Genomic DNA, 27,260 nt, shown 5'->3' with positions numbered 1-27,260 from the left:
AACCCCCACTTCCGCCTTCGCCGATCCCTTGCCCGGCCTCCGACCTCTGCCGGCGGGGGCGGGGGCGTGGGCCTCGCAGCTTCGCTGAGGGGCAGGTCTGCGCCCTGGCCCCTCCCTGGGGCACAAGCCACCGCCCGAGGCCGGGGAGGAAGGCCGGGCCGCGCAGATCCCGTTTATCGCCCCATCTCCCATTACATAAGGCCGCGCCGCTATCTCCGCGGGGCATCGCCGCGATCACCGGGCCCGCGCGCCTTCTCCCACGCGCGGGGGCGCGCCTGCCCACGGCTCCCCGCGTCAGTTTTGCTGTCCTGAGGGGGAGGGGGCGTTGACTCTTCCTGGCGCAGGGATCTGGGACTAGCTCCACGGTGGTTCCCCGCTCCATCCCTCATCAGAGGGACCTCAAGGGAGATGTCATTGGCCCTATTCTACAGACGAGGAAACTGAGGCCCACAGAGGGGGTCACTCAGCCAGAGGGCAGCACTCCAGGCACTGGGGGGCCACGCGGGGCAGGGGCTGGCTTCCTGGGGTCAGGGCCTGCGATTGGACTGGGAAGCTTGGGGTTTGGACAGAACAGAGTGTGGGAATCGTGTTACCAGTGGGAGGAGAGGGTCAGCAAGGCCGGCGGGGGGCGGGGGGCGGGGGAGGGGGGATTTCTGAGCAGGACGAAAGCTCCAGCATCCTTTAGAAGACCCTTGTGAGGAAGTTGAGCCCCTCTGGGAGGAGGGCAGAGGTTGCCTGAGTAGGCAGAGGGGCCCTGGAGAGGAAAGCACTGGCTAGGGGAGGAAGTGGGTGAGGGAGAGAGCTTGACATCAGCACCCGGTACGCAAATGCTGTGGCCTCTGTTGCAGGGGTTTCTGGAGGACTTCTAGAGAAAGGAGGAAGAGTAGGAAAATGTCTACATGCCAGTGTCCCTGCAGGAGATGGGCTGCCCACTGGGGACCCAGGATGGGGGCAGGTCCAGGAGCTGCCCTCGACAGCCTTCATTCTGCACAAAGGAAACTTGAGGCCCCCAGAGGGCAGGGGTTGGTCCCATAGAGACTGGTGGACAAAGGTGGTAGCCTGAGGTCTCAGTGGCCCTGGAAACAGTTACACTCTCTGACCTGGGCTGAGGCTGGGTCCGCCTCCTGCTGGCCTGGCATATTAAGGGCTTCCCACCAGGATGGGGACACACTGAAGGCTTGGGTAGGGCACCCAGTGTCCAGGGTGCCTGTGCTCAGAGTTATCATCAAAGCAACTTTTTAAAAAGGAAAGGTCCCAAAAGGCTCCCTGAATCTGACTGGATCTTTCAGTGGAGACCTGGGAATCAGAACTTTTATAATCCTTCCCACGGTGGGGCCAATAGGGAAGCAAGAAATAAGTGACCCTCACTCTTCTCCTTTTACTCTGTTTGAATTGTGTATCCAAATCAAGTGTTACTCTAGTAATGCAAAAGACCCGTTCATTGAAAAAACAGAACCTCCAAATTCCCACATCTGATAGACCCCGGTCACAGGGCTGTCTGCCCAGTGCTTCCGGTGAACCAAACTGTCTGAGGACAGGAGCTGGGCAAGCCACTCATGGTGGTCACCAAGCAAAACTGCTGGAGCTCCAGCTGGTATGGCTGACACCAGGCCCCCCCCAGGGCGTTCTCGCCTACCCCTGGAGTAAGCCCATCCAGGTCTTGGAACTGCCCAGGACCCCTCCCAAAAATAAGTCCACAAGAAATCAAACTCTTTCCTTTATGCGACACTGGATTTTCCACAAAGTAAAATCAAGATGAGTAAAGATGTGGTTTCTAGATAGTGCCCGACAAAGCGGAGACCAGAATGTGAAGCGTCACCACTCGGGCCTATAAAAGCTGCCTCAGGAGGCCAAGGCCACAAGCCTCAGCTTAGGCCAGCCTACGTGTCCGCTCCTGGCTCCTCCTGTGTTGGCTCTGAGCTCCATGGCGCTCTGGTTGACAGCAGTCATTGCTCTCGCTTGCCTTGGTGGCCTTGCCTCCCCAGCCCCTCTGCCATCCTCGATGGCCCTCAAGGAGCTCATTAAGGAGCTGGTCAACATCACCCAGAACCAGGTGAGTGCTCACTGGCCAGGCTCCCAGCTCTGAGGGTGTTGGGTGGGTGATTCTCCCAAAGGGTATTGGTCTTGCCCTGACCCATGAAGGCTGGGCCTGGTCCTAAGATGCCTTTGGGTCAGGAAGTAGGCCCATGGACCAGGGGACAGGCTCAGCCATGCAGGAGAAAAGAGCAAGGCTAGGGGGTGCAGCAATATGGAGGGACCCATGAAGGGATTTGGCAGAACCCCCAGGGACCACCTGCTCCCCTGGCCCGGCCCTGCCTGCCACTGTCAGCTCCTACTCAGCCATTCCTGAACAGAGGAAAGCAGAGAAGGGCCAGCACCCTCCTAGAACCATTTGCATTTGCCAACTGTATTTGAACACAATAATGGGGCCATTATTCACAGCATCCTTGTTAAGCCCATTCTTATGGAAGGGTTCATTGGCAGAGTCAGCTCTGCTCCTCAGTGGTGACAGCTCACGCTTTCTGAGCACTGATTAGGTGCCAGGCCTGGCGCTAGCTGCGTTACATCTCATTGCATCACTCCAACCACCTCAAGAGGCAGGTACGATGACCCCATTTTACCGACTAAGCCTCAGTGAGGTTAACTGACAAAAGCCAGATGCAAACCAGGCCTGCCCAACACCAGACTGCCCATGCTCTGAACTGTGGTTTCCCCCAATTCAGAAGGCAGGGTGTTTATACACTAGACCCCACTGCTCCCCATCTGATTGGCCTTGCCCTCCTGGGCAAGGCCCCCTTCTTGACCTGCCTGACCTGGCTTTGGCAAGCTTTGCACAAGGCTTGTCCTTTACTGGTTGTGTCACACACTTTTTCTCTCAGCTCCACAACCCTATGCAATGGGACTCCCTCATTGTGCAGAGCAGGAAATGAAGCTCAGGAATATGGAGGGGGCCCAGGCCTGCCTCTGTGCTTCACCAGGGATGCCTGTGGGCCTGACCCCTCTAGAGACCTGGCCTGGGCTGGCTGGGGCAGGCTTGGCCCCCACCAGTACTCAGCTCACTGTCTTTTTGCTCCCTCAGGCCCCCCTCTGCAATGGCAGCATGGTGTGGAGCGTCAACCTGACAGCTGACACGGTAAGGATCCTTGGGTGCTGGGAGGGAGGTGGCTGAGGCTGTAAGCCTTGGGCTTGTCATCTCTGAGCCTTGTGCACACACCTGGGGGGTTTCAAGCAAGCTTCAAGAGCCACCCTTTGTCCTCTCATAATCTGGGCCCCTCCCACCACCCAGACCCACCTGCCCCAGTCCCCCTCCTCCTGTAAACTCACTGAAAGAGTCACCTGAGCCATACAGCTGGGGGCGCCCAGCGGGACCTGACGCCCAGGTGTTCTCCTCCCCTCAGTACTGTAGAGCCCTGGAGTCCCTGAGCAACGTCTCCACCTGCAGTGCCATCCAAAACACCCGGAAGATGCTGACTAAACTCTGCCCTCACCAGCTCTCAGCCGGGGTAAGGCCCCCTGCCCTCCGCCCCCTCCTCTGCACCCACTCCTGCCAGCCCTGGGCTCACCCTGGGAGCTCCAAGGGAACCTGGCTGAGCATCTGAGGCATGCGTCCACCCAGGGCTGGGTCCACTGTGGCAGCAGGGACACGGCCTTTGGGATTTCTAGGACCTGGGCTTGAGGGCTCCTGACTCCTACCTGCGCTTCAGTTTCCACATCTGTAAAATGGGGGTAATAATAGTACCCACCTCGTTGGGGCTTTTGTGAGGATTAAACAAGCCCGGCCCTGGAAAGCCCTTGGTGGATATTGGTCATCTTCGCTCTGGCATCCCACTAACTCGCTGGCTTCTTTGTCCTGCAGCAGGTTTCTAGCGAGCGCGCCCGAGACACCAAAATTGAAGTGATCGTGTTGGTAAAAGACCTGCTCAAAAATTTAAGGAAAATTTTTCACGGTGGAAAGCATGTGGACGCCTGAAAAGCTGGCATCATCATTTGCGGAGGCAGACCTTAACCATTTAAGTTGAAGATCCGTTTTTCTTTCCGATGTCAGAAATTTCCTGGGGAGATGGGGAGGAGGGCTGGGGAGGTGGGGTGGGGGGCAGATTTCCTTAGCTTGGACCTCAGCCTGTGCTGCCTGCCTTCTGCCTAGCTGACCCCAGCTGCCCCTTGCCTTGGTGCCTGGGGCTCACCCCACTGGGCCTCCTCCATCCAGGGCTCGGAGCTTGGTGGACGAGGGTGGAGCATTGCCCCACACGACCTCCCCCTCCTCAGAGCAAACTTTAGCATTACAGTGGGCGCCACCCTTACCTGACACATGGCAGGGGAGGGACCTGCTTTACACAGGGGCAACTGAGGCAGAAAGCAGTTCAGACACATTTCTTCTTGGCCTTATTTATTATTATGTGTTATTTAAACAAGTGTGTTTGTCTGTACTGGGGATAAGGGGAGACTGTTGCAGCCAGAACCTGGAGCCCAGGGTGTGGAAACTTGGGGCTCCAGCACTAAAGCAGCGAGGGTGAAGAGTCCCTGGGATCAAGTACTGTGTGCAAAATTCTGCTACCTCACTGGGGTCCTGGGCCAGGGCAGTGGACAGGAGAGACGGCTGGAGGAGCCGCTCTTGTCTGCCAGCCAGCAGTCGGCCCTCAGCCAAGGAGTAATTTATTGTTTTTCCTTGTATTTAAAGTTAAGTATTAAAATATGTTATCACAGAGTTAATATATAAAAGAGCAGCCTAGAACACTGCATATGGTGTGTGTGGACTGGGGGACGGGGTCATTGAATAAGCTGTTTCACTGACTGTCAAACTGAAAACCAGAAATAAAGATGCTGACAAGAGACCTGATGGTGTTTGCCTTTTATTTCGGCCTTCCGGGACACTGGCCTGTGTTCTTAAGACTCTGAGGAGCTCTTCCAGAAGCAGGCCAGTTGGAGGAGGGGCCCTAAGATAGAGTGGAGGGGGAGTGAAGGACAAGATCTGGGCTGAAAGAAAGTAAGCAAGCCTCTGGGGGAGGGGATACCTGGCCTGGAGGAAGTCCCCCCACCTACCGCCCACGGGGAGGAGGAGGAAGCCTGGGCCAGGTGTTAGGGTTCAAGGAGGGTGTCTGGAGCAGGCAGAGACCTCAGAAGTCATCTCAGGATCACAGCTCTTGATGAGTGGCCGGCCTGTGTCTGAAACCACCCACACACCCTCTGATGCCTCCCTCATAACCTCTTGAGGCTGAGAGAAGACAAGGTGTCTTGCCCAAGGTCACACAGCTGATAAGCAGCAAAGCCAGGATTTGAACCCAAAACTCATTCCAACTCCAAAGCTCACTTAACCACCCTTCCTGCCTCTGTCCAAATGTCATCTGGCCTGAACACACGACCTTTATAATATTGTCATCAATTTGTTTGGGTACCTCCCCTGATGGGGAGCTCACTACTTTCTTTCTAGGGACAGCCCATTCAATTTCTAGACACCTCTCATCATTAGAGGGTACACACTATCACCTCTGTGATCAAAGACACATCAATTGACTGGTGGCCCCTGGACTGTGGAGCGACTGGAGTGGAGAGCCAAGGCTGCAGGGCCCTGGTCAGACCATTCTTCTAAGCAGATCTTTTTACTTCTCCCTCAGCCCATGTCAGCATTTGGAGTGCAAGAAGCAGCAGGCCTCAGCAAGCCACAGCTCATGGTCATGGTGGTCATGCCCGTCAGCAGTGGTTTCCACTGTTAATCTTTGGGAGGTGTCCAGAGCAGAGGGCTGCCCCAGAAGGACAGGATGCCTTTGCAGTGGGTGGTGGGTCCTCAGAGAACAGTCTCAAACACTGAGTCACATGCAGGCGCCCTCTCTGGAGAGCCCAGAGCCCTGTGGGAACATCTACAGCGATGCTCAGAAGTCAGGGGAGGCCGCCACCCAGGAGCAGCAAGAGCTCATGCCGTGGATGATTCACGGAACACAGGCCACGGCAGGGCTTGTCCAGGGAGCGAATGACCATGGCAGACTGCTCCAGGAGCCACTCTCAAATAGAGCGGACACCTCGCTTGCACCCAGGCAGAGACGAGGGAAGAAGCCACAATCGACAGTTCGAGATCCTAGGGATGCTCAGCCCAGAGTGGGATGACCTAGGGAGGGGGTACAGGGGCTGAGTGTCCCAGGGGCTGTCCAGAGCAGGGAGTGGACTGTCTCTGTGGTCCCAAGAGGCCTCAGAACCTGTGAAGTCCCACGATATTTGCTGAGGACTGCCTATGGCCTGCCCTGCACCAGCCTTCTGGGCTAGCAATGACCAAGACACCACAAGCACTCAAGGTCTAGCACCAGAAAGAAATCTTTAAATGATGGAGGGTGCTCTACCCTGGGAGGGCGGGGAGGTTCAAAAGTCGGGGGTAGGGGTAGGAGGCAAGATCTCTGCTATCCCTCTCTATCCAGAGATTCGAGGATCTTAAGGCCAGAAGGATTTTTTTTTAAATACAGAACTTAGCGATCCATCCAGTGGTAGCATCATCTTTGACCCATGTCCTCTCTGCCAACCAGGACATTGGCCTGTCTGTCCACAAGAAAGAGGGAAAGTCTTCCAATGAAATTCCATGTGAATCTCCCCAGAACAAACACTGGAATTGAGGCTGGTGTGGGGAGGGTCCTTCAGGATTTCCCAAGGATATATTCCAAGCCATACAGTCAGGAGGGCCCTGCAGCTGGGCACACAGTGCTGACAGGGCCGCCCAGGCCCCACCACTAGGGGTCCGCAGCGTGCCACATCCTGGGCCACCCACAGCTCCCTGCCTGTGCCTCCAAGACTGTCCCCTAGACAGGCGACCTCTGGTCATCAGTGGTGAGCGGTGAGCTGGAGGGGGCTCGGGGCCTTTCAGGGATGAGGACACCTCACAGAGCTACAGAACCAAGCCACCGCTGGGAGCAACAAGGAGGTGGGCCCAGCCAGGAATGAGAGAGAAAGAAAAAGAAAGAGAAAAAAAAGGTAGGTGTCAGCTCTTGTGGCTGGAGCATCACCATCTGGGGACTGACCCCCGGGGCACTTGTGGGAGTTTTCCCTAACCGTGTGGTCTTGCTTTTCATGCATAAGGCAACGCTGAGCAGGGCCCAGAGTGAAGGGGGGTTGGGAAGAGATAAGAGTGCGTGGTGAGTGGGAGAGAAGATGCTGGTGGTGGGGCCCAGGGTGGGGAGCCCCTTGGCACCCCAGGAACCCCAGGCCCAGGAGGTTTCACTGGAAGAGGGGTTGGGGCTCAAGTGAGAAGTGAGAGACACACGCGAGTTTCCGGTGAACTTGGCTCTAAACACCTCTGTGTGCTGCTCAGATGAGGTGTCAGAAAACACTCCAAGTCACTTGGGGCTTTCTCTGAGGCTGGCCCTCTGAACTGCTCAGGACCCGGGAGGATGAGGGCCTGCATCTTGTTTCCTTATGACCGAGCAGCTTGAAGGCTGGGGTTTATCAAGTCCATCAGCTTATCACTTTTTCATTATGATCAACCGGGAAGTAAGTGTCTTCTGCTTATTATCTTAATTTAGCTGGTCAGTTTGAACAAACTCAAAAACCTTTCCTCCCTTCAGCTGACTCCCTTCCAAGAAGGCCGGGCCCGAGTCCTGGCTGACCTCGTTCCAGACGCGGCAGCCTGGCCTGGGACATGCTGGCCAGTTACCCAGCCTTCCTTGAGGTCCAGGCAGCATCAGTACAGATGGTTGTATCCACGGTCACCCCTTCCCCCCATCACTGCCCACTCCTACTCTGAAAAATAAAAGTCAGAAAGCCTCATTATCTTCATTCATTTCTCGGCTCCACCCAAATGCAACAGAGCAAAGGGTTTGCAACGAACTTTCCCAGATCAACTGATTTCTCGGCAGCAAGGGAGGGCCCCATGACGAAGCCATTTGAAATCCCAGAAGCGATTTTCTACTTACGACCTCACTTTCTGTTGCGCTCTCTCCCTTCCCCTCCACATTGCCTTCTCTTGTGGAAAGTGATTCTCTCACAGAGCCATTCAGAAACACCCCCAGCCCCACAGCCCAGGCAGACACTGCTGTGTGGTCACCTGTGACGCAGATACCAAAATTAAATATAGCAACTCTTGTTAGCTCTGCTCTCTGCATCACTTGGACAAGCTTGCGGCCCAGTGGCTCTTCCTGAAACCCGTGGGGGCAGGAAGGCCCGAGCTGCCTGTGGTGTCCCGTGTAGATCAGCGCTCAACGGTCTGCTGACCACACCAGCCAGAGTCTGCGCCCCTGCTAGGCCCGGGGCCCTAGGCCAGAAGCAGCTTCAGCGATACCACCTTAGAAAAGCAATTTCTCATTTATTGTCTCTTCTTTCTTCTAATCTCTGTTTTCCCATGTTTTCTATAACGAGCATACATTCATTTCCCATGAAGGGACAAAGGCAAATTTAATTTTAAAAAAGAACGTGAACTGGATGTCTGGTCCATGAGGGAACTGATCAAAGCTAGGGTGGGGGAGGGGCCAGTGGAACCCCCCTCCCTGGATGGACTAGCGCCAGGACCCCTCAGTCAGTTCTAACTCCTCCCTGGGAGCTGGCTGTCTCAGGAGAGGCGGTGGACACTTGTAGGGGTCTGGGAGGCAGGAGGTCCAGCATCCCTCCTCTCATGTCAGATCCTGTGTTGCCAGAGACAGAGGAAGGGGCTCATTTCTTGGGGGTCTTCATGCAGCCCTGGCCTGCAAGGCTGGGGCAGCGGGACCAGGGAGCATGAGATGGGAAATGGTAGGCCGCCAGTCCAGCTCGAGACTGAAGCGACATTAATTCCCCCAGGGACAGATGGAGAGGTCCCTCAGATCCTCAGCTGGCTTCCCTCTCTCTCAGGAGAAGGACTTTTCACCTGCTTCTCAAAAAAGAGAGAAGCCAGTAGCCTATGGAGCTACTTCACCATCCGCTCAAGGAAGCCCGAGTCCACTGCCCTTCCTACCTTGGCTCCCTCCTCCCCTTGGTCCCCTTGTCCCCTCCCTGTGTCTATGCTCAGGAGCCCATTCCCCTGTCTTCTCCTGGGGCTCAGGGCAAGGACTTCAGGGTCCAAAGAGCCCTAGCTTGGAAGTCCCAGCTGTGCCCCTGACTTCCCTCGTTCCTACTTAGGCCAAGTCTTAGCTGTCCCCTCCGTGAAATGGAGCTTCATTCATTCATTCAACAATTATCTATTGAGGCCTCTACTAGGTGCCAGACACTGTTCTAGGCACTGGGAATCCATGGTGAACAAAACAAGGTTACTTCTAGTCGGGGCACAGAATCCATGAACAAGAGAACACAGAGCGTGCAGGTGGTGGTGAGTGCTACGGAGGTCCGCGAAGCAGTCAGGGGGCTGCGAGGGCAGGTGGGGGCCGCCATATTGTGAGGGGAGCTCAGAGATGTCCTCCCTGGTGAGATAACATAGAAGGGAGATCCGGATGAAGTGAGGGAGGGGGAAAGCCTTCTACATAAGGGAGACAGGTCCAGAGAAAGGGCACACCGAGCACCACAGTCTTGAGCGTGAGAGATCCGGAACGCTCCTCCCATCGTTCACGTGGAGCTACACGGTCTGGCTCAGGTTTAACAGAAGTGCTCCAGCCGCGGTGTGAAGAACGGAGCGTGGGACAAGGGCCGGAGCAGGAGGCTAGTTAAGAGGCTCCTGTGGAAACCCATATGGGAAATGACAGTGGATGTGGCAGTGGAGGGCTGGTCAGCTTCTGGGGATATGTGAGTGTCATCTGTACAACATACGCTTATATTTATATATCATTTACATAAACATATTATATATGATATATAAAAGTATAAATATATGTATATTATATAATATAGAAATATTAATTATATATTTAACTTTTCTATTCGTATAGGTTTTTAAAATCTTTTATTATGGGAAATTTCAAAGACATACAAAGGTAACTCCTGGTTGTCTGCCCCCACCTTCAACAATTAGCAACTCGTGGCCTACTTAGTTTTGAGTCTCTGCCCCACCTGCTCCCGGCCCACCCCCGCCACGTCCCGGCCCCGAGTTCAAACCAGCATATCACTCAATTCTGGATACAGTTTGCAGGCAGAGGCTTTGGTGCTGGATTGGATGTGGGACACGGGAGGTTTTTACGGTGGTGCGAGCGCCCTGAAGGATGGAGTTGCCATTCACTGAGCTGGGGAAGCCTGGGCTCAAGTGTGTCCCGTCTAAAATCTCGCCCATCTTTCGCAGTCAGCACCCCAACATAGCCTGCCTTCTCAAATGCATCTACACCACTGTTTCCATTTCCCGCTCCTGTCGGGCATCTGCCCTGACTGAACTCCAGAAGCTGTCTCAGTGATGTCATCGATTGTCTCCTATCACTAAATCCTTATCTCGCCTGACCCAGAGGAAAGTCTGACACTGCTGACCATTCACGTCTCTTCCGAGACTCTCTCAGGCCTGGGTTCCCTCTCCTTCCTTTCTCCTTCCAGTGTCAAGAGAGGGTCATAGGCACTTCCTGTTCACTCTCTTCCCTCACCCTCGAGGCGGTATCTTCTTCCCCTTGGCTTTGTCACCCTCTGTGTCTACAACCCAGACCTTCCTCTGTGCTCAGAGCTGCAGACCCAGCAGCAGGCCCCTCCATTCAGAGTCCCCCCACCCCATCTCCTTTCCTCCTAAACTGCCATCTCCATGAGCAGCATTTCCCCGAGCCAGAAACCTGGGGTCCTCTGTGACTTCTCACTCTTCCTCACCCCCATATTCAGCCAATTCCATGTGCTATTAATAATGATAATGATAATGACGATAGTTGGCATTTATTGAGGGCTTCCTACATGCCAGGCACGACACCAAACATTCTATATTTAGTCCCTCATATAATCTCCCCACACCCCTATTATTAGCTCAGTTTGACAGAGAAGCCTGGACAGGGTAACTTTTCCAAGGTCACCCAGAGAGTAAGTGGCAGAGCTGGGATTCCGAACTACCAGGTCCCACTGACTCCTGGACATGTGACCTTCACTTCCACACTCCGCTGCTGCCGGACAACTCAGACCCACAGCCCTCCTTCCCACCGCCCCACCCTATCCACGCCAGTTCCCTCTCTCACAGGACGACACCGTGTTCTGTTCCCCCTCCCAGGCCCAGTGGCTTTCCGCAGTTCCTCCAGGGCCCCAGGGAGCGCCCGCCTTCAGGCCTTCCACATGCTGTCCCCCTGCTCTTCACACCTCCCCACACTCCCAGTCCTCTGCTCCTAGCTAAGACCTACTTATTCCGATCTCTGCTAAACATCACTCCCTTGGAGGAGTCTGATTTTTTTTCGAGAATAAGCCCATGAGGAGTTGGAAGGGGCTCTTCTGTGTGTCGTCCTGCACAGTTGGTAGAAGAGGAGGGAAGACGAGATTCGCAGGGCTCGGTGGGGGCAAGAATCATCAGCCAGGGAAACTGGGATGCTCTGTTCAACCTCCATGCCTTTCCCCTTGAGCAGACCCCCTTGAGATTAGTGTCTGGGTGCGAACTGTTCCCCCGTGCGACGTGGAAGGCGGAAGGGGACAGAGGCCATCCTCCTGCTCCCTTGGGCTGGGGCGTGGGGAGATGAGGTTTCTCCTGGTGAGTTTTGTGGCTGTGGGGAGGCAGTTGAGGCAGCAGCTCTGGGACCCCTGGATTGCAGCCTCAGGGGGCATTCTTGAACTCCAGATGCAGTGGCAGCCTCAAGGCTAGTGGTCCGTGCTGTGCATCATTTCTTTCGAGTTTTGGGCCCAGCCTGGAATCTGCTCCTCCACCCTCCCAACATTTTTATAAGCACCTACTTTCCTTCTGCCTGAGGTGCCTGCCCACAGCAGTGTCTGTTTCCTGCAACAAATGCAGATACACAGGTATAAGGGTTGCACTGTAGCAACTAACGGTGGCTCCTTGAAAAAAGGAGAGGGCCTCAAAGACTAAAAAGGAGACCCATCCAGGAGGGACGTATGTGGGAAATGTCCACTGGCAAAACCTCCAGTGGTCCTGTCCACACTCAGATTTGCCTAACAGAGTAAGTACCACAGTCATTTGTCCAACTAAAGATATGATTACGAACATTAACTTATTTATTCCTCAGAACAACCTCATGAGGCGGGTACAACTATCTCCCCCACTTCACAAAGGAGGCTGTGTGGCATACCTAAGGTTGCACAGCGAGAAAGCAGAGCAGCCAGGACTGACAGGCCACGTGGGCCCACAGAGTGCCGTGGTGGTGTCCAGTAACAGCCACCCTTTATGGAGTGACATCTGCTGAGCACTTTCCATGGAATCTTTCACTCGCTCTTCACAGGAATTCCATGAGGAAGAGCTATATTATTCCCATTTCACAGGTGAGGAAACTGAGCCCCATAGAGTTCATGATCTGCCCACGGTCACGGAGTTGACAAGTGACTTGTTTGCTGGACCCCAAAACCCAGCTCATAATTGCTACATTCCAGAGTCTGAAAGGGAAGCTCTGCGGCCACACAGGGGCCAGGGCTGGTTCTCAGCTCTCAGGAAGGGTGAAGGGAAGAGGATCTATGACTGACACAGCCAGAACACAGCAGTCTCCAACTTTCCTCTGAGCTTCGGTGACTTCTCCCCATCCTTGTGCAGTCACTGTCCATAACCCCTGCAGGCTGGGAGAGGCTCCTTCTCAGGTGGTGACTGTCTGTGTCCCTGATGTGCAGGCCCCTACCTACCTGGCCTCTGCCCAGCCAGCCACATGCACAGCTGCCATGGTGCCACATTGCAGGGAGGATGGCCCATGTTCCCCTTCCTCCCTTTGAGGGGACCTTCTGGTCACTCCCTGCCGTTCTGAAAAGTTAATCCTTTTTTCTATGGCCTCATCTAACCATTGAAACAAAACAAAATAGCTGTATTCTACTTCTGAGCTACTGGTTCCCATTTTATATTCCTTTTCTGACTCAGATCTTTGCCTCCAGAGCCCCAAGCCCAGGGTCTGGCACTCAGGGAAAGCAAGCGCCCACAGAAACAACTGCTGAATATGGGGATGGCTTTTCTATCGCTTCTTACACACTTCTCAGCTGGAGGACCCTGCTCACCTCCCGTCCTCTCCAGCTCCCCCACATCCCCAAGACTTTGACAGGTGTTCTCTGAACCCTGGCCTCTCCTCCGGTGTGTCTGCAGTCCCAAGTTCACTCCTGTTTTAACTTGAACCTTTTCTCAAGAATGGAGTATGCACCACTGTACTCCTAATAATAGTCAGCCTGGATTTGAAGCTTCCACCTACCCTGCAAGGAAGTGTCTGCCCTTCTCATGAAGTCCTCCGTCTGTGTAGTGTATCATACTGCCTAGCAAAAGCCCAACTAATCCACTTAAAAAATGGGCAAAGGACCCGAACAGACATTTTTCCAAAGAAGATATACCAATGGCCAACAGGTAAACGACAAGCGCGCTCAACATCACTAATCATCAGGGAAATGCAAAACAAAACCGCAACGAGATATCACTTCACACCTGTTAGAATGGCTGTTATCGAAAAGACAGGAGATAACACAGGCAGCCGGGGATGTGGAGCAAAGGGCACCCTGGTGCAGTGTGGGTGGGATTGTAAATTAGTGCAGCCTCTGTGGAAAATAGTGTGGAGGTTCCTCAAAAAATTAAAAATTGAACTACCATACGATCCAGCAATCCTACTTCTGGGTGTTTATCCAAAGGAAACAAAACACTGTGTTGAAGAGCTATCTGTACTCCCATGTTCAGTGCAGCATTATTTACAACAGCCCAGACACGGAAACAACCTGAGGGTCCATCGATGGATGAATGGATAAAGAAGATGTGATATACACAATGGAATATTATTCAGTCACAAAAAAGAAGGAAATCCTGTTGTTGGCGAGAAACTGTTTGGAAGCAACTTGAGGGCATGATGAGAAGTAATGTCAGACTGAGAAAGACAAATGGTATGATCTCACATATATGTGGAATGTAAAAAACAAAACACAACAAACTCACAGGAAAAAAGATCAGATGTGTGGTTACCAGAGGCAGGGGGTGGAGGAAGGAGGAATTTGATGAATGTGGTCAAAATTACAAACTTCAGTTATAAGGTAAACAAGTACTGGGGATATAATGTCCAACATGAGGACTAGAGTGAACACTGCTGTATGGTATATCGGAAAGTTGCTAAGAGAGTAGATCCTAAGAGTCCTCATCACAAGGAAAGAAAACATTTTTTCTTTTTCTTTTTTTGAGGTATCTATACGAGATGATGGATGTTAACTAAAATTATTGTGGTAATCATTTCACAATGTATGTAAGTCAAATAATTATGCTGTACATCTTAAACTTATACAGTGCTGTATATAATTGCATCTCAATAAAACTGGAGGAAAAAAGAGAAATATCTATTTAAAAAAATTTTAACTTACCCAGAGAGGTCTGGCCTTTGTCCCAGCTCTTGGGAGGTAAACTCTAAACCTCTGAAAGAAAGTATTTGGCTGGTTTTGTCGCCAGTTCCTAGGAAGTAGCCCCTAAATCCTTGGGATTCGTCTTTGCTCTCCATGGTGGGCCCTGATAGTTTATGCTACTGACGCAATTCAGGGTGGGGGCCAGCCACACCATTAAGCTACTGTGATATCATCCCAACCTCCAGGGAGGGGGTTGGAGAATGAGGTCAATTGAGTGGTCAATAATTCAATCAATCATGACTACGGAATGACACTTCAGGAAAACTCTGGACACTGAATCTCGGGTGAGCTGCCCTGGTTGGCAGTATTCTTCATGTCGTCACACATCACGGCGCTGGGGAGGTGACTCTGTGGGGAGAAGATAGCAGAAGCTTCATGTTTGGGACCCTCCTAGACCTCACCCTCTGTGTATCTTCTTTTGGCTGGGTCTCATTGCTATCCTTTTGCTGTAACAAAACTGTAACCTTATGTCTAGTGCTTTCCTGAGTTCTGTGAGTCATTCTAGAAAATTATTGAACCTGAGGGCTTAGTGGGAGCTCTTGAATTTGTAGCCAGTTGGCCAGAAGTAAGGGTGGACTGCTGACCTCCTAATTTGGGGCCCGTGTCTGAAGTGAGGGCAGTCTTGGAGAAGCTGTGTCCTTAACCTGTGAAGTTTGGCCCAACTCTGTGTAGTCGGTGTCAGAAGTCACTGCATTGAGTTTGGCAAACTCATTGTACAGTTCCAATGGAAGCATCCAAAATGTGGTAGAAGGACCTTCCTGAAACAATTATCCAGGGCCTCTCCTTCACAGATCACAAGGCACTATAACAAGATCCAAGCGCAGGAACAACTTTAGCCGTAATCTTTTCTATGTGATTGTCCAGAGGAAATCAGTAGGGAGAGGAGGTCAGAAACCAAGAGAAGGGAAGTGGAGAGGAAAGAGAAGGAAAGGCTCAGGTAGAAGAAAGCAGTGGCGGTGGGGGTGCTCAGCGCCCCACCAGGTCCACAGGAATTAAAGTAAGACAGCAGGGCATGTGGTGGGCACTGACAAAGACAACCAAACTGTCAATCAGGAAGACTCTGGCTCTTTTTCCTAATTAGCTGAAGATGTATTTACGTTTCAGTTGAAGAGTGGTCATTTCTGAAACCTCAGGATAGACCTAACTTGCCTAGGGCCTCCTTATTGTGAAAGACCTACAGACCCGCTGTGACCCAAACGCAGCCCCACCTGGTGTTACCCGTCCTCTGCCAAAGTCCCAACCCTGGAAGAATGGCGTGCCTGAGTGCTAGGACAGGAGAGAATCTGTGCCTGTTACTGTCCTTCTACCCAGAGAAAGAACCTGATATCAGCTTTTCCACAAAAAGAGAGTTTCCAAGATGCTACCCCTACTTGGAAAAAGCCAGGCTGAAATACCATTCAAGTCAAACTTTCTTGATATTACTCTATCTTTCCCCAGGAGGACTGCACTAAAATAAATTCGGACACCTGTGGCCTCTTCCTTCTATGCAAAGCAAAAAGCCAGCAACAACCCCAAGCTGATAAGATTAATCTAAAGAGAAAATTATGGTGTAATTTCCTATGCTGATACTTTGTAGTTAATTTTAAAAAAAGGTTTCATTTTCCTATTGGTCTGATTTCACAGGAACATTTTACCTGTTTCTGTGAGGCATTTTTTCTCCTGGAAGAGAGGCGCTGATTGGCCCCAAACGACTGACAACCTGGTGTAATGAAATTTTCCAATGTAAACTCATTTTCCCTCAGTTTCAGCAATTTTAAATCTATATATAGAGATGTCTTTGTCAGAATTGCATTGTTAGCTTCTCCTGGTAAACTAATCGTTTCACATTGTCATTGCAAATAGAGATATATTAATGGGTCTCATCTCCCAACTGATTCCAGCTCTGGTCTGCTTACTAGCATGTACCAGCAACTTCATCCAGGGATGCAAATACGACATCACCTTACAAGAGATCATCAAAACGCTGAACAACCTCACAGATGGAAAGGTGAGTAAGCTATCTAGCACCATCTCTCCAGATGTTCTGGTGATGCTGTGAGTAGTCTTAGACTATGAGAAAGAGCATAACAGCTTCTAGAGAAGTTGGTAGCTGGCGACAGGACAAGGAGCAGAGCAGAGCACAGCAGACACTTCTCCCTGGTGCTTTTTATTTTTTTTTCTGAGGGATCGTAGGAAGTTTTTTCAGTTTGAGGGAGTGAGAGCTGCTCAGCAAGGATTCCTCTGTACAGTGGGAGGTAACTCTGTCTCTCGCTTTCTCGTTCCTGCCCAGGGCAAGAATTCGTGCATGGAGCTGACTGTAGCGGATGCCTTTGCTGGCCCGAAGGTAAGAGCTGTTTTGGCAGACGGGTGACTTGGGAGAGGAGAGCCAATCCACAGGTGTTTGACGAGAGACTTTCTTAGCGGAAAGCGAACAGGCCCAAATTAACTATAAAGTGTTAAATGTTTTCAAAGAATGTGAATTCTAATCTTTACTCTCAAACGTGTCTTGGTGTTTCCGGTTTCACTTGATTTAGAAGATGTTTAATAGAAAGCTTGGATTTTGTAATCCTAATTCAGATCCTGGTCAAGGAAAAGCTCTTTAGGATTTTACCGAGCCCAGGCCTACTGCCTGGAATATAGGAGGCACTCGATAAATGCTTGGGGAAGGAGAGAATTTTCCTGGCCTATACATTTCTGAAAAACCAAATACTCTCACAAAAACAGATATTTGAGATTACAGGTTGAGGGAGCTTTCATTTTGTCTAAGAGACTTCCTACGGCAACAGAAAAGGTATTACCAGAGCCCCTCCTCTTCCGTAGCCTGGTCACCTAACAGCCCGCCAGCTCTGGGGTGGCTGTCCAGAGACCCTCTGTCCTGCCAACTCCCCTCCAGCCTGGTCTGGGGCCGTCTTGCCAGATGGGGTCCAACACATCCCTGCTTCTGGCTGCTTGGGCATCTCGTCTTTCCACCTCCTGTGCCGTCTCACCCCCGCCCCTCTATCTGTAGTGGGAGGAGATAGATTTGACAGCTGATAGTGCATTTTCTCTGACAAACACATGACTACAGCCATATCAATAGCTTTGTGAACATCAGTTCCTGTTTTCATGGAAACACACGACTGAGAATGAAAAACCCAAAGCATTAATTTACCAGTGGTCTCCTAACCACTTGCTTTCCATGTGCGCTAGAGCAGGTAACCTGGCCAGGTGAAGCCCTGGGAGCTGGGCAGGGCCACACCCCAGCCCTCAGACCTGGAACAGGCCTGTCCCACTTCACGGGGAAAACTGTTCTTCCGGCCTTTATCTGGATATCTCATTTCATTAAAGATTATTCCAGGAGTCTGATAGATAATAATATATAATATTGTAATGTAATTGTATATAATAATATATAATGTAAAATAAATGTATAATGTATAATATATGATTATATATATTATATGCTTTTGTCCTTCAGAATGTCATCACGTATCAGCCTCTGTCCTTCAGTAGGTTAGAAGGATTTGCAGATTTTATATGTATATATAGAATATTATCTTTTGTATAAAATATAGAGGAATAGATAAAATAGCCAAGAGTTCACTAGGGTGTGCTCTGGGTTGTCCAAGGGCAGCCGCACTGGTGGGAGGTCTACCAAAGCCAAGGGCAGGGCCCAGGAGGAGGAGCGGAGGGTCTGGAAGCGAGGCCGCCTGTAGTTTTAGTCCCAGTTCTGCCATTAACTGGCTGTGTGGCCTCTGGCAAGTGTGCACACCTCTTTGTGCCTCAGTTTTCACAGCTGACGATATGAAAGTGATTTTGAAAGTTGGTTGGACTCCAACTCTTGAGTTAGTGGAAAGTGTTATTGTAAGATGATATAACTCTTGATTAAAAGCAAAAACTGGTTGCAGAGAAGTAATCATTCTAAGAAGGAGGGGCCAGAGGTTGGAAATGATCGACCCCTCCATGACTCCAAGCTCAGGCGACCCTACTCTGGGCTATCTCTAGAAGACCCGGCCACCCTCACCCGCACTAGGCCACACCGCTTTCCTCCCATTCTTGGCCTTCTTATTCACTCAATTCTCGCATCCCTCCCTCGCCACATGGGCAGACGTCTCCTGAAACAAGGCCCAGCGCCTTCCTTCACTCTTACCTCTCTCTTACGCCTTCCCCTGCTGCTTCTGTTCCTCCTGGATTAACAGTTGCATCCTCCATTCTTTTCTTTTCCTTGAAGACTCAACACTGCTTATTTATCTCTTAGAATATTTCAGAACAAGGAAAAGTTGTCTTCAAAACCCACAGAGGTGGTCTGTGGAAGGTAACGTGACTTCTTTGTGTTTCCAAAGAAGGACATCTTTCCAAAATCGAGAGTATTACTTTTATTTCTTTTGGAGATTAAAAATTCCAGAATCTCTAAGTTGGGTAGCGTCTGCTCTTGGCAGTTGCTGGAAAGAATATGCTGATCTAAATGCTGGGTTTCACGGTTAACATCTACCTGGGTGTCTATGAAATTAAGGTGGTCTGAGGAAGAGCAAAGTGGAAAGCAAGCAAGCGAGGTGTCCTAGGAAGGATTTTTTGGGTGGGCCGTTAGTTGGAGGTCTTTCCTATTTACCAAAGAAAGCTCAAGTCCATAATTTTTCAGAGAGCTTTATGCCCATCCTCAAATCTTCTTTAAGTGAAAGTAAAGGATTTTCTCATATATAGCACTGGCTGAATAAATTTGGGCAGAAATGGAGATAACTCAAATAGTACTGGATTTTTATGGCCCTAAATGAAGCTGACAAGAACCAAGTTAGAACTCTAAGAGAGTCGCTACCGCAGAAGAAATCTCCCCGATGGCATTCCGCTATTTGCTCACATCTGCTGAGAGACGGGTTTTCTCCTGGCGTGGGCCTACGCCCACCTTTTGAGTCTCTTCTCCTGAGGAGTTCTGAACTGCCAGGTCCACTAGCCTTGAGCTATGCTGGACACACTTGGCCAGTGAAAGGCGGACAAGCAGACGAAAGCAGTTGGTATGGGGTGTCATCCTGTCGCTGCAATGCCAATGGAACTCAGACTTTAAGGCCTTTAACTAAAACTCTTTAGAACTAGTTCTTCTAAAGTTTTTCCATTTGATTCAAGCTCTTTGCAATTCCTATTTTATCCTAACTACCTTAGAAAGTCCTTTGACAAATAGCTTTAGAGGGTTTTTTTTTTTCCATATATTAAACGGCCATATACTCAAAACTAAGAGGCAGTTTAATTTCTAGGCTCCAAGACAGTTTCAGAAAAGTCTCATTAGGTTTTGATGGAAAAATAAGCAAAGGGGCTCTTTTCGTCTTGGCCCCCTGGAACCTCACCGTCAGGGAGCGTCTGCCTTCACCGTGGCCTCACTGCCTCTGCTCGGACACAAAGCCCCTAGAGGTGTGTGGTGATTTATGGGGGGGTTTCTTGACTCCCTGAGCCCAGAGCTACTGGTGCTGCTCTTAAGTTCCCAACCAGAATCAGGGCCCAGGAGGCCTCTCGGCTAGTTCATTAAGCCCATGTCCTTCCAGAGGCCCTGCCTATGGGCCATCACGCCCCACAGGGGGAAGGGGAAGCTCCTATAGTCTGGGATTCTGATGCCTCGGTCAAGGTCTAGAGCCTCCTGGAAAAACCTTAAAATACGAACTATACTTCTAGAATTTAGCCTAAAGGAATAAGAGATGAACACAAAGATTTACACAGATGACTCACTGTCACATTATATACAGAAGCAAAAACCTGCAGTGACAGGGGATTGATCAACTATGATACAAAGATGCCAGGAGTTCCTACGCAGCTCTCAATCCCACGTTCTTAAATACGCCTGAATGACTTCAGAAAATGTTTGTACCATATGTTAAGTGTAAAAAGGTTACAAAACAGTATCAATAGTTGGTCCCTATTTTGAAAAAAGAAAAGTTAAAAAGAACCCTGGGAAGATAGTTGCCAAAATATTAACAGTAGTTATCTCTGGCTGGTGGGATAATGAGTGAATTCATTTTTGTTGAAAATATATTACTTTTATAGTAAACATGTATTACCTTGATAATCAGAAAAAAATATGTAAGGATTTAAAAAGCTGCTTGGACTGTGCTTCTTGTATAAATCCCCTGGAAATCTTGTTAATGCACATTTGTGATTCAATGGGTCTGGAGTGAGGCCTGACACTGTGCGTTTCCAGCAAGTTCCCAGGTGATGCTCATGCTGCTGCTCCATGGACCACAGGGGACTAGAGCATGTCCTGGCAGAGGCTAGAGAGAGCTTTATCTGAGCTGGATGGGGCTCTCCAGGCTCTGTGCCTTTGTTCTTCAGTGGAAAGTGAGAGGACACACCAGGTCTGAGTCAAACTGAAGCACAATTCCACTCCTGGGTTCCCAAAAAGAGCTGTTTCCTTGCTTGTACATTCCCTCTTCTAAGGCCCAAATGTCCCCAGGAAGAGCCATGTGGCCAGACCCCTATCAGAGCTGCCAGTATTCCAAGGAGGTTCTGACTGAGCATATTCTAGGCCAAAGGCCCCTGACAGGAACTCTGTCCAAGGCCCAGTTCAATGGTACCCTCTCTCAGAAGCATCCTCTGACCTCCCCAGGCCAGACTCCTGGGACATCCAGTCCTGATCCTGGCACTCACCTCTAGCTGTGCAGGGAAATGTCTTATCTCCTCACCCAGACCCAAGCTTCTACACATACTGCTATCTCCCAGGGGACGGTGATATGGAGAGTGCTGCTCAAAGCAGCAATGTCTAGGCCAAAGGATGGGCATTTATTTATTCAACAAGCATGTAGGATTTCCAGGCAAACCTGGATTTTAAAACCTTACAGGAATGAAAGAGAGCAGAATCTGACTGCGAGCTCACATAAGCACCTTCCAATGAAAGAATAGCTTGCATGGCGTAAAAAACAGACATGAGCTATAGAAAGATGGTTCTGCATTCAAACCCCACTCTGTAATTTTACTCAGTTGGGTGACTTTATTCAGGTACTCTTTGAGCAAAACCCTCCAAGGGAAAAGAAACTGAGAGGTCCTGAGGAAAAGGATGCTGCATTTGCAGGTAACGGGTAGAGGTTGTTTAGAGAGGTTTATGACTGTGACGAGCAGCCTTCATTCATATGGCAGGAATGCTTGAATATCTGATCCATAGTTGAGTAAACTCACCTTCTCCACTTGTCATCCTGGAAAGAAGAAATCAGAAGAAAAAATATCTCTCACATGTTCAAAATACAGCTAGCACATGGCTATCTGTGGCATTTCTCTTTCTAGAACACAGATGGAAAGGAAATCTGCAGGGCTGCAAAGGTGCTTCAACAGCTCTATAAAAGACATGACAGGTCCTTGATCAAAGAATGCCTGAGCGGACTGGACAGGAACCTCAAGGGCATGGCAAACAGGGTAAGCTGCATCATGCTGACGGCTTGGCTCCTGATGGACAGCAGCCTCACTTCTAAATGTTCCTCCTTATTAACGTTCTCTTGATTAATCAATCCATTCACTCATTCAACAAATACCGGCTGAGGCTCTATGAGCACCAGGCGCTCTTCTGGGCACTGAGGATACAGTATTAAAGGCAAGAAGACAGAGTCTCTGCTCTCACAGTGTTCTAGTGGGGGAGTTAGAAAAGCAAACAAACATATAGTATGATGACCAGTAGTGATAACTGCTATGAAGAAGAATAAAGGAATAAAGAACATAGGGGTTATGAGGGAGAGGGCTGATTTAGTAGTTGGTGACATCATCTGAGCAGATATTTGAATTGAGTGAGGGAGCAGGCCACAGGACTAACTGGGGAAAGAACATTCCAGGCAGAGGGAACAGCTGTGCAAAAACCCGAAAGTAGAAATGAGCTTCATGTGTTCAGAGATCAGTAGAAAGGCCGTGTGGCTGGATCAGAGTGAGCGAGGGAGATTTTAACGGGAGATCAGATTACACAGGGCCTTTGGATTCTGCCCCAAGTGTGGTGAGAAATACTCACAGGGTTTTGAACAGGACAGAGACTATAATCTGATTTACGTGATTTAAAATGATCACTCTTGCTACTGTGCGGTAAATAGACTGAACAGGGGTAAGCACAGAAGCAAGATGTCCTGTTGAGAGGCTACTGCAGTAATCCAGGCTGGAGGTTGCTTTGACAGGGTGGGAGCTGTAGAGGTTGTTAGATTTTGGATATAACCAAAAATAGAACCATAAGGACTCGCTGACAGATCCATTGTGAGGGGTGAGGGAAAGAGTAAAAGGTGACCTCTTGGTTCCTGGCCTGAGCCCCTTGGGGGATGGTTGGTGCTGTTTACAGAAATGGAAGACTGGGGATGAAGCAGGGCTAGAGGTTGAGCAGAAGATCAGGAGTTCAATTTTGTACATAGTAAGTTTGAGGTACCTATTGGATAGCCAAGTGGAGATGTTGAGAAGATTGTTGGAAAAGTCTGAAGCTTAGGGGAGGTCAGAACTTGAGATATAAAATGAAGAGTCCTCAGAAAGATATTATTTAAAGTTATAGACCTGAATGACATAGAGAAATGAAGAGATCCAAGGGCTGAGTCCAGAGGTACTCCAACATATAGAGGTCAGGGAGAGGAAGGTCCAGCGAAAGAGACTGAGAAGCAGCCAGTGAAGGAGGAGGAAACTGAAGGGTGCGTGATGCCCCAGAGGCAAAGGAAGACACTCTGTTAGAGGAAGGAAGTGATAAGCTGTGTCAAATGTACTGAAAGGTCAAGTAAGATGAAGACTGAGAACGCCCACTGGATTTGGCATGATGGAGGTCATCAGTGATGCTGATATAGATGGAGACGGGAGAACGAAAGCCTGACTAGAGTGGGTCCCACAGAGAATGGGGCTGGGGAGGAGTGAAAAGAAAGGGGCAGTGAGTACAGAAAACTCTTTGGAGGTGTTTTGCTGTAAGGTTGCAGAGAAATGGAACAATAGCTGAAGGGAAGGTATGGAGTAAGGGAAGTTCTTTTAAGGTAGGATTATATTCAGCATGTTAATATACCAATGGGAATGATCCAGTAGAGAGGGGAGAATTGATGGTGTAAGAGAGCGAGAGGCAAGAGTGGATGTTATCTAACGCCAAGTAGAGGAATGGGGGACATTCATCCCCTTCCTGGGCCTAGTGCTTTATTTATAAGATAAGGTAATGGAATAGGGAACTGACACTACACTCATTCTCTCTTTTAATCCTCTTAACGATCTGATGAAGTAGGCACTATTGTCCCCATTTTACAAAGGAGGAAACTGAAGCTTTTAGAAATGAAGTAGTTTGTCCTAAGCAATGCAATTAATAAATCGGTAGAGCTGAGATTCAAACTGATGCAGTGACTTCGTGGTAGGTACCTGGAATCCTTTCCACCAGAAGTGCTACCGAGCTGTGGTGTTGCTATTTAATGGGCAGGAGGGCAAACGGACTGACTCTCTCTTGGCAGTTCAGGCAGCCATACAGAAGGCCTAGCACAGCAGAGGGCAGGTCTGAGACTCCACCTTCACATTACGCTCCTGAGCAGCACTCAGCTGTGTGTGACACACCGCCCCAGAGACTGCGGCACTCCCAAAGGCAGACAGTCAGTGATGGAATAGTAGCCATTTCTAGGAGTGTATATAGTATGCACCAAAAACAGGCAAACCCTGCTGGCTTAGTGGCAGAGTCAGACTTCTAATCAAGCGAGACTGGAGGTCTGGTTTCTAATTGTTCAGGTGGCAAGTGCCAGAGTAGGCTTGACTCAAGTAGACGGGCATAACAGCAAGACTCAAATACTTAGCAATGCAAGCTAATGGAATGTTTCTCTTGTAGACCTGCTGTACTGTGAATGAAGCCAAGAAGAGTACATTGAAAGACTTTTTGGAAAGGCTAAAGACGATCATGAAAGAGAAATACTCAAAGTGTCAAAGCTGAATAAGCTGAATATTTTAATTTATGAATTTTAATAGCTTTATTTTTTAAATATTTATATATTTATAATTCATAATAAAATAAAGTATATGTAGAATGTTGTCACTTTAATAGCATTGGCTATGTTTACTTGATTTGGGGGGAAATCAGTTTTATTTATTGAGAGACTAAAATTGGTGTGAGAATAAAACAGGAAAGACCTCTTCCCTCTCAAGGAGTTCCCTCTCTAGTTGGGGACATAATGCACAAAATGATTAAAGAATACAAGGCCACGCAGGACATAAATAAGTAAGATGATTTGCAGAATGGGTCCAAGAGTTCTACTGACTACCAAATAATTCTGAATTGAAAAGATGTCAACTGGATGCTTAGAACATTTTTCTCCCGTTGGCACAAAGGTTGTGATATTGAGTCTATAGGGGGAAAAAAAGTGAATCTAGCACACTACATGGCTTTTCAGTGAACAATAATTAAAGTCCTAATAATGTAAATTCTCTTAATTCTCAAGTCTTAGAAGCAACCAATAGACAAAGCACAGAAGACTTAATTATGGTTACAGAACAGACTGTAAATGCTATCAACCTGACAGTGTAAACGGTATAGCTGAACACAGCTGAGCGGTAAAAGCAGAAGGAAAGAAAGAGAGGTGAGGCACTGAGATCCCAGCTCATTAGGGGAAAGGGTCACGTAAGCAATACTGTCTAAGGCTGATGGAACGAGAACAAGAGAGTTAAGTATTCATTCAAAATTTCAAAGGTAATAGAAGATCTAAAAATAATTTACTATAAAAAATTTGGAAGGGGTAGTATAAATGAGGTAAACCCTCACTTTTCAATAGAAAAATCAACACACACTATCTAACGTTGATAAATCAAAAAATAGTTGGCAAGATTCGTCATGAGTTGATGATTGTTGTAGCTGGGAATGGGTATATGGGGGTTGATTGTACTACTCTGCTTTTATACATGTTTGAAAGTTTTCATAATAAAAAGTGAAAAAAATCAATAGTGAGTGAATCAAGAAATCTTTGGAATTATGATGGTAGCCACTAGAAAAACTAAAGACAAAAAAGGGATGGTGGTTTGCTGGAAATGGGGCCTGGAACAAGGATTGGTGAAAGCAGGGCTGGAGACTGTTGGCTTTCTAAGTCTGTGTGTGCATGTGCACTCATGACCATGTGCATAAATGATAATGTGTTTTTAAAAATCAAAAAACCAAAGTTAAAAATACAGACAATAACAAACGCTGGCGAAGATGTGGAAAAATTGGAGCCCTTATACATTGCTAGTATGATTAGAAAACAGTACAGCCACTTGGAAAACAGCATGGCAGTTCCTCAAAAGATTAAACATAGTTACTATATGATCCAGTAATTCCAGTCCTTGGCATCTACTCCAGAAAACTAAAAACATACGTCCACACACAAACCTCTACACAAACGTTCATAGCAGCATTATTCATGACAGCAAAAAAATAGAAATAACCCAAATGTCAATCAGCTGATGGACGGACAAACAAAATGTAGTATATCCATACAAAATATTATTTGGCACTAAAAAGAAATGAAGTACTGATACATGCTACAATATGGATGAACCTTGGAAATATTATGCTAAGCGAAAGAAGACAGAGACAAAAGGTCGCATGATATGATTCCATGTATAAGCAACGTCCAAAAGAGGCAAATTCATAGAGGCAAAAAGTAGAATACTGGTGGCTGGGAGGGTGAAGAAATAGGAAGTGACTGTTAATGGACATAGGGTTTCTTTCGGGAGTGATGAAAATGTTCTGTTAGTGGAACAGTGGCACGACTCTATGAAGATACTAAAAACCACTGAATTGTACACTTTAAAAGGATGAATTTTATAGTAGGTGAGTTACATCTCAATAAAGCTGTTATGTAAAAAAATTAAATGGAAAAAAACCAAAAACTAGTGTCACATCATTGAAACTTGCCTTTTGAAGACATGTACTCTGCAAGAATATGGATCTAGTAACAGTGAACAAGCATTCTCTTTTCATCTTTGCTTATACTTACGTGACAAAAATTAGTACTAGTACTAAAATTATACCAAAACATGTAACATCTTTTTAACCCTTTCAAAATAAGGGAACAAATCAAAAGCTTAAAGTCTCACCCTGACCACAGCCAGTTTCACCCTGCCCACATAAAATACCAGCATGCCAAGGGCAACAAGTAACTAAGAGAGTCATGGAGCCTTCTGAGGCCACACTGAACATTTTAATTTCCTTTCTTCTTTAATTGAGACCCATTTGCATTCAATGGCTAATGTGAGCTGTAGTTTACCACAGGATATGAGTTGTGGGTTATCATTTGTGTATGAGGCCAGGATGGTAAAAGAAAAGGCTGTCAGGCAGAAAGATTTAGAACGGGCCATAGAAAGAACAGATGTAGGTTCCAGGCAGGTCTGTCATAAGCTTCCATGGTTATGATGCAACTAACATTTCTGATTTCTTCCAGACAGGTCATTCTGGGCTCTGGATGGAAACACCCAACAATAGGCCCTTGAGTTTACCAAGAGAGAGAGAGAACATGAATGGAAGAAGACACATTTAAAAAGAATGAGCAAAGAAACTTCGGGATTAAGTGAAAGTTGAGATGCTTGTGATGTATGCACATTTGTTTAGGACACAGCCACAGTCTATGCCTGCTTCGTGGGACATATCTCTTGTCTGTGCATGGAATGTGTGACATTGACAGCAAAGGCTGAACCCCTCCCTCCCTGCTATTAGAACTCCACCTTTTACCTATGAATATATTATATCTCTAACTGGCATTAGTAGGCAATAAATACTTATTGAATAAATGAATGAAAAAAAAGTCTCAAATTTATGGGTGAACGTCTTTCATTGAAACCTTCTTGGGACACAGTTAGAAATGCTGACCTCTGATAAAAATGCATCGGGGGCTCTCTAGTTGCTATTGGTCTATCCAGGCCAGTGCCCCTGCCTTGTTTTTCTTCACCCTCCTCCACATGGCATCTTGGTCAGCCTCTCAGGCTGCCCAAATCACCTGAGAATGGGGACTTTCAGGGCAGAGTGCAGAGCACAGCTTCCTAAAGGCCTATCA

The 27,260-nt window shown here is 48.6% G+C and overlaps 2 protein-coding genes across 6 annotated transcripts; both read left to right on the top strand.

Moving 5' to 3' along the window:
• Window positions 1-1,829: 1,829 nt before the first annotated feature.
• Window positions 1,830-3,970, top strand: IL13 (interleukin 13). Its single transcript, XM_046665262.1, has 4 exons — window positions 1,830-2,053; window positions 3,080-3,133; window positions 3,399-3,503; window positions 3,857-3,970. Exons 1-4 carry the CDS (start codon window positions 1,925-1,927, stop codon window positions 3,968-3,970), a joined length of 402 nt encoding a protein of 133 aa, XP_046521218.1. The 5' UTR covers window positions 1,830-1,924.
• A 2,477-nt stretch (window positions 3,971-6,447) lies between these two features.
• Window positions 6,448-26,881, top strand: IL4 (interleukin 4). Of its 5 annotated transcripts, none has more exons than XM_046668287.1 (5): window positions 6,448-6,951; window positions 16,218-16,324; window positions 16,607-16,660; window positions 21,553-21,681; window positions 26,652-26,881. In XM_046668287.1, exons 1-5 carry the CDS (start codon window positions 6,918-6,920, stop codon window positions 26,745-26,747), a joined length of 420 nt encoding a protein of 139 aa, XP_046524243.1. In that variant the 5' UTR covers window positions 6,448-6,917; the 3' UTR covers window positions 26,748-26,881. The 5 variants fall into 5 exon arrangements, 4 of the variants coding, with proteins under 4 accessions (XP_046524243.1, XP_046524244.1, XP_046524241.1 ...); XM_046668288.1 differs by lacking the exon at window positions 26,652-26,881 and adding an exon at window positions 24,071-24,172 and having other exon boundaries at window positions 16,236-16,324; XM_046668285.1 differs by lacking the exon at window positions 26,652-26,881 and adding an exon at window positions 24,071-24,172.
• Window positions 26,882-27,260: the final 379 nt, after the last annotated feature.

The sequence above is a fragment of the Equus quagga genome, chromosome 7, assembly GCF_021613505.1.
Source record: "Equus quagga isolate Etosha38 chromosome 7, UCLA_HA_Equagga_1.0, whole genome shotgun sequence".
Lineage (NCBI taxonomy): Eukaryota > Metazoa > Chordata > Mammalia > Perissodactyla > Equidae > Equus > Equus quagga.
This window is presented reverse-complemented; position numbering and strand designations above follow the sequence as displayed.